The following is a 7,522-nucleotide window of genomic DNA, read 5'->3' as shown; positions in this document are numbered from 1 at the left end:
TTTCCCCAACTAGGACATTCGAATTGAAAATGCCCAAACTTATGGCATCAATGACATTCTATTTGAGTTTTGTCAAGCTTTACTCTTCCACGCCCAAATCCTCGGTCTATGAATGCTCTTCTGTCCCTTCCTCGTACTCCACCAAAGCTTCCTTCTTTTGAGGATGTGATCTGCAAAACTTGTTCTTCCTTTATTGTTGTCTTTGGGTGATGTCTCATGATCTTTTGCTCATGACACAATAACGAACCCTGAAGTGCATCCACTGAGAGACTATAAATATCTTTTGATTCTTCAATTGAAAATATTATGTATGTGAACTTCTCCGAGAGTGTGCGTAAAATATTCTCCACAATCTGATTGTCCTCATGTCCTCTCAAAGGTTCCTCATCTCAGTTACGACAAGTCAAACCCTAGAGAAGTAACCTGCAATGGTTTCCTCGTTCTTCATCTCCAGTATTTCAAACTCCCTTCTGAGACGTTGAAGTTGTCCCCTTTGAACACACTTACATTTTATACATACTTAAAGATAAGAAGATTCAACAATTAGATGGACACATATTACCTTTATACAAAGAAACGAAATGTAGGAGATATTGCAATTGGGACAACTAGTACAATTCTTCAACATCTCTTTGCATAGTATTTCAGAAAGCAATTCAAAAATTTATCAAGAAGGATAAGGTAAGGATTGCTGAGACGACCATTGATGCTCTACTTCCTCTAAGAGATAGCATGATAACTCTTTCTAAAAAAAAACTCAATTTAACTATTGTTTCAAGTAACAATTATAAATCTTCAGATACTAAATGTATTTATAACATGAAACGACTGGATTTATTTTACATGAAAGTTCCAATAAACATTGGCTTTTGCAAATATAGAACATTTATATTGCACAAGTACACACATATACATAATATGGAGAAACAAACAATGGACAATCATAGAAAAACAGGAAGATTATGATGATAGCATCAGTCCCAAATCATGACAACTGCAATTACAGCAACACCAAAAAGCACAGCAAGAAACTTAAACCAAGGAGACTCAAAATGAGTCTTCCTCTGAGTTTTGAAGCCTTTAGATATCAAATGATTGATAGCAACATAGACAAAAACACCACAGGCAATTCCCATAGATATAGCATACATCCAATCTGCTGTTCTTCCTTCTGTTGTTGCATCGATTGCAATTCCAATTCCTATACCAATAGGGCTAGAGATAGCAAATGCAAATGAATATGCTGCTGTTGTTACTAATGGTCTTTTTGGTAGCATTCTAAGCAATGCTATTCCCATTGCTATGGCAGCAAATATCTTGTGTAATGATATTGTCCATAAATTCCTCCATGCTTCTGCCTTAGTACCTGATCATTAATTTGTATATTAGTATTAGTTTAAATAAATTAAGTTATTATTATTATTATTATTATTATTATTATTATTATTATTATTATTATTATTATTATTATTATTAGCTTCAAATTAATATATATTTTGCATTTTCACATTAAAGGGACTTATATATAATTGGAAATTTAAACAACATACAATCAACAAAACAACATGCAAAAAACTTCATTAGGAAAGGAGAAATAAAGATAAAATTTAAAATTGAATAAAACCAAGAGCTAGAGATTTAGATTTAAGTAGTGTATATACCTTCAAAATAATATGATTAGTGAATTCAATATCAAAAAAATATGATTAGTGATTTTGAACTATTCAATATATACTAATAATATTTTAAATATAAAAAAGAGTAGTATTAAAAGGTATTTCAACTCAAATACAATTTTTTTAAATAATAAATAATTAATTTTTAAATCTTAGTATCCGACCTTACACGATTTATTTGTACCGAGTAGAATTCAAATTTGAAATCTTGAGAGAAGCGAATTCTCATAATCTAAGCTAAACCTTCGGAACTAGATCAAACCCTGAGAATTAAAGAATTCATGGGTATTAAAAATACAACTATAAAGGATTATCTTATATTGAAAGTTCAAAAAATAGAAAACAAGACTTCATGTGAGATTTATGTATAAGTTGGTAAAGAGAAAATGGTTTGAAAATGATAGAAAAGATGATCGGTTTTTGGGTTTTGAAATAATTGGATCGAAGAAGTACTTTGAAATTCAAAAGACATGTTTGAGGGACTACTAGTAGAAGATCAAAGAAATTAACAAGTTTAATAAAAAATAACTATTTTAGAAAGAAAAAAAAGACATAATTAATTATCAAATCTCTTAATTTAATTTAATTTAATGTTAGTTGATTTGATTCTTTCCATCAAATTTTAATAAAAAAATAATTAAGTTCGCTGACGTACCTTTATAGCAAGGCATCTGCCTCAGCAGGTGTATTAATAATCTAACTTAAATAATAGAGATTTTGTTTTTGGAAGCTAAAAATCCTAAAAAAGATATTCCTAAAAGTTGAAAAAAAAATTATCCTCGTGAATTATGGGCATAATTTTTTTTTTAAAAACAATGAATAAATTCAAATCAGGCATCGTGGTGTTTTGATCCATAACGAGGACAAAGCAACATTAGCCTCCACTTCTTTCTCACATACAATATTCTCATATAATAAACATCAACAACACAAAAAAAAATCAAAAAGAAGACAAAGACGAACTTCCAAACTTCCGATTGAGAAGCGGAAAAAAATAAGAGATTTGATTGAGAGATGAAATTAGGATTCTCCGACGACATATCCAGAAGAAACAAATGTTTTAAAGATGAATTAGGGTTGGATATTTTAGGTGTTTAAAATTTAAAAAAAAATCATGTAAAGTAATAATGCCAAATAAATTACAACATTAATAGAATTTAATGATTTTTTAATAGAAATAATTAATTTAACTAATATAATGTTTTAAAAATATTAAAATATAATGCATTTTAATAAAGAAACTAAAATAAAATATTAAATTAAATTATGGAGATGCATTAAATCCAAAAAGAATTAATAACAAAAGGAGAATTATTTATTAAAATAAATCAAAAAAAAAAGTTACATATAAAAAAAAGTATCGGAAGTGACAATAAATACCGATCCATCCTTGATTATAAACCATGACAGAAAATAAACAGAAAAACTGAAAAAGTTGCTTTCTTTTTTGTTTTGTGCAACTACTTCTCAAGTTACTTAAGTGAAATTAAACTAGTTTTTTTTTATTTTATAAAAAGATGTATCAAGCATGCAACCTCGACAATCTACTATAAATAGTTAAATTATTGAGAAAAAAGACTATGCATAGTGTAAAATATTTTTACACTGTCAAACAATCAGAGACGTATATTCCATCACATCATACTTTTATTTTTAAAATACTGTTATAATTTGGTAATATAAAATATATTGATTAAATGTCCGTGTAATATTTCTTTACATTGACAGTGCACTATCTTTAATCTTTAAATTATTTTAAAATTAATTAAGAAATTCATTTTTTTAGTTATTTGTCAAAAAAATATATAAATATATGTTCTATTAGGATTCTCATTCTTCAAAACTTTGTTCATAAACTATGTAACTCAAATACAACAACTTTATTGATCTTACTTTTATTTCTACATTTGTATAACAAATTTTATTTATTTGTTGTAAGATGTTTATTTACTTAAAGTTCTAATAATTTTGCTTGCAAAGAAGTGATTTTTTTTCAATTAAAATTAAAAAATAACCATTATTTAAAAATATTTTTCAAAATTACTATTTTTTCAAAAATATCTAACATAGGCGCCAAGTGCATTGGCACATCCATTAAAAATATTATTTATTGACGCCACATGCATTGGCGCATCCATGACCATGACACCACTAGGAGTAGCGCATGCATGTGTAGGCGTCACATGCAATGGCGCATACATAGTCCACTCTATGTACGCGTCAATGCATGTGGCTACTGCTCCACCACTCCATCTATAAATACAACATCACCCTCCCATAATTTTCACACATGTTCTTACTATCTCATTCAATTTTTCTTCATTCCCCTTCCATTTTTCTTTAAAATGTCTTCCTATTTATATAAGTGTCCTTATATTCACAAGAGAAATGCTGATTTAATTTTTTCAGCAGTGCAACCTCCGATGAAGATCCAACTTTGGAATGTAGATACGTTCGAACATCTTAACAATACCTTGAATCGTTGGTTAGATGGAGAAATTATAGAAGGTGAAAGGATCATAAGAATTCAATGGCTTGATACCATGTTCAACCAAAATAGAGAAGTTCGTTTCTGGGTGAATGTTAAAACTGACAGAGAAGTTCACATGATGATGTATACTTCTCACTAAATTGTTTTGATGGTTGTAATCGCATAGTTATGTTGTTTATGTGTTGTATTTGTTTGTGATGTTATTTTATTTGTTGTAGTTGCTTATTTTAATTATTGTATTTTTTATGCTTATCATTTGAAATGGATGTTGTTTTTAATATAAAGCAAAAGGGTTACAATTAAAATTATATTGTTGTGTTTGGTCTAACACTGAGACGGTTTGTACGATTATGACGGGGCTGGCGAAATGAACTACATAATCTAACCATTTTGTTCGCCGTATCCATTTCGGTTTGAATATGGGTGCTATTTAGGTGATCATTTTTCTTTCTTCGCATTATTTCATTGTGCCAGAGAATGCCCTCTTGATATGCAGGCCAGTAATCCTCTTTTGCTACCATCGAAAAGCTAATTTTGTAAACATTGCAAAAGTTTATGACTTTGTAAACGTCAGATAGTAAGTTGGAACGATTCTATCAAACCTTTGAACATGCCGCTATGACATGGGAATCAGACATACGAAAGGCTTGGAACTTTCCGTAGTCGCACCAACCTCCATCTAGTTCCACTCAATAGTGTCCCGTTGGCATGCCTTCATTGTGATCCATTGACTCAGCAACACTGTACCAACATTTAGTACGATTATACGCCATAACCACATGTGTGTTAGCTTTGGCAACTTCCTCTTTAATGAATTTTATTGAAGCATCATTGAACAACTGTCCAGAGTGACTGTGTGAAACTGCAGTTCGACATGCAACAACAAATTCCAGAACCTACGACATGTTTCAGAGATTGGCATTAACAAAGAGTCGATGTCTAATGAGATTATTCCGATTGGAGAGACTTCCCAAAAGAGATGTGTCTCCATTGGAGGAATCGACGATAACATATCTTAAACGAACCAATCATACGTGATACTAGACCAACTCAACATTATATGACATGGTTTAGGTCGAATACAACACCACAGTTTGTGTCTGACCCAAGATATTTGATTGATCCACGCCAACGAGTTTCATCATCATACACCCAACAACAAATCCCCACCCAAGAACAATGTCAACCCACCCAAACCCAACGACCAACCTCACACCATCATCCTACCATATGCATCCAACCTCACAACCAATTCATGCCACACACTCAAACTCAAAACTAAGAACCAAATTCTAACCACCAATAACCATACGCATCCATCACATCTGTCTATAGCTCGGATGATTCATATGATTCAACCTCATACCATCATATTCCCCCACTTATGGACACCCAAACATCTCACTGCCACAACACTCAACCATTCTTTGACTTTATTACACCACAGGAACCATTGCTTCATTTTCAACACGATTCAATGTCCTAATTCGGGCAACCATACCGCCCACAAACAACCCAATCACAACGACCTAGCTACGACAACATGGACACCGAACTCAACTACGGCAGCGCCGTTGGCGACAACACCCCCAACTATTGGAGAGAAATGATGACAAATTTATCAAATACTGTTGGACCTTCACACTAGCCACCATTGCATCATGTCAGCACACAAAAACCCCAAACACCTCATGGAAATCATGAGAGACCTCGAACGCAGCAAAACGCACCGGAGTGTGAAACAAGGGGCGTTTCAATCAGACGGGTCATTAATTTTTTTGTCAAAATTGTCATGTATTTTAACTTTATATCATAATATTAATAATTATTTTCCATTTACCTATTTATTTTATTTATTTATGTTTTATATAAGTATAGCTTATAAAATTAAAAAAAAAATAGAAAGCATGTGCCAAATGCAATGACGTATACACTTAATAAAATAAAGTATGCGTCAATTGCATTGACTTTACCTGCATGCATGCGCCAATGGTATTAATGCCTATGTTCAATGACAATATCCATGCCCCATTCTAATTGACACGTATTTTAAAGGGATGCATGAAACATGATTATATTGATAAATAATTTGAAATAATGATATTTTAGAAATTAAATTGATGAACTTGGTTATCTAAAAAAATCCAAAGTAGTACTTTTTAAAAACTTAAACTTTAAATTTATCCACTTAAAATCCAAAAAAATTGATAACCATTGATGTTAACATATACTCCTCAATTCACAATAAAATAAAATTTACAAAATCTTATATGCCCACAAACCATTTGTGGTGAAATTAGATCTTCACCTTCAAATAATTCTCTAATATTAATCTATTTCTATCTCTCTTACATTTTCCTTTTTTAATTATTATCTTTTTTATTGATTTTCTCTCTTACCCTAATACTTATTTTGCTCCTAGGAGAATATGATTGAGTTCAACTTCGGTGCTGATATGAAAATATCTTTACTGGATAATCGTTAAACACCTTTATATGACCAACCCCCACGCACTAAAAACCGCATACCAAACTTGATATGCAAAGTCACATAACCATACAGATGAATTATTAAATTAATGATTCAAACCCTCAATTACAACAAATCAAAAGACAAGAAATGATGCAGTAAATGATAGATTCTCAACAAACAAAAAAATTGTTTTGGTTTTATTAGGAGAGAGAGATTAAAACCTGAAATTCCAACAGCGATGCCTTCAAACACCGAATGAAAACAAAGTGCAAGAATAAGCAAAATAGTGTCTCCCACATTCGAAGTCTTCATGAACGCAACATTACTCGAATCCATCGCCAACTCATTAGTCTCTTCATGTTCCTGAGGTGTTCTCCCTCCTTCAAGTTCCTCAACTTTAGCTTCCCTCTGGTTATTACTTGTTACATAAACCACCACACAATCACCAAACATGGTGAAAAGATAACCACAACACGCCAACATGAAAGCGAACGGGTAAGTTTTCGTTGTAAGATCTCCAAAAGTTTCATTTGAATCACTCAAGAAATGCATCATGGATGTTCCGAGAAAAACACCACCGGCAAACTGAGTTCCCAGGAGAAGAAAAACCTCGTTCCAACGGAGATAATAAGGAGACACACCGCCTAAGAAAGTGGACACAAATAGGATTATCAAACACCATATTTTCACTAGGACTAAACTCTTTGAACGTATGTTTATGTTGTCGGAAGAAGGTGAATCATCATCGTCGTCGTGTCCTCCTCCATGAGCTTTGATTGGATACAAAAAGGAGGAGGCTAAGAGACACAAAATAAGAAACGTTGACTTTAGGGTTTTGGTTTTGGAGAAAGCCATGTATGTAACGTTGTACTGTATTTTTCTG

General features: G+C 31.9%; 1 protein-coding gene across 1 annotated transcript; it reads right to left on the bottom strand.

Moving 5' to 3' along the window:
- Nucleotides 1-735: 735 nt before the first annotated feature.
- LOC127087193 (zinc transporter 11) lies at nt 736-7,522 on the bottom strand. The gene is made up of 2 exons (XM_051028060.1): nt 6,861-7,522; nt 736-1,366 (listed from the first exon to the last, which is right to left on the bottom strand). Exons 1-2 carry the CDS (start codon nt 7,492-7,494, stop codon nt 975-977), a joined length of 1,026 nt encoding a protein of 341 aa, XP_050884017.1. The 5' UTR covers nt 7,495-7,522; the 3' UTR covers nt 736-974.

The sequence above is a fragment of the Lathyrus oleraceus genome, chromosome 5 (genome assembly GCF_024323335.1).
Source record: "Lathyrus oleraceus cultivar Zhongwan6 chromosome 5, CAAS_Psat_ZW6_1.0, whole genome shotgun sequence".
Taxonomy (NCBI): domain Eukaryota; kingdom Viridiplantae; phylum Streptophyta; class Magnoliopsida; order Fabales; family Fabaceae; genus Lathyrus; species Lathyrus oleraceus.
Note: the sequence above shows the minus strand (reverse complement) of the source record. Positions and strands in the feature narration are given on the sequence as shown.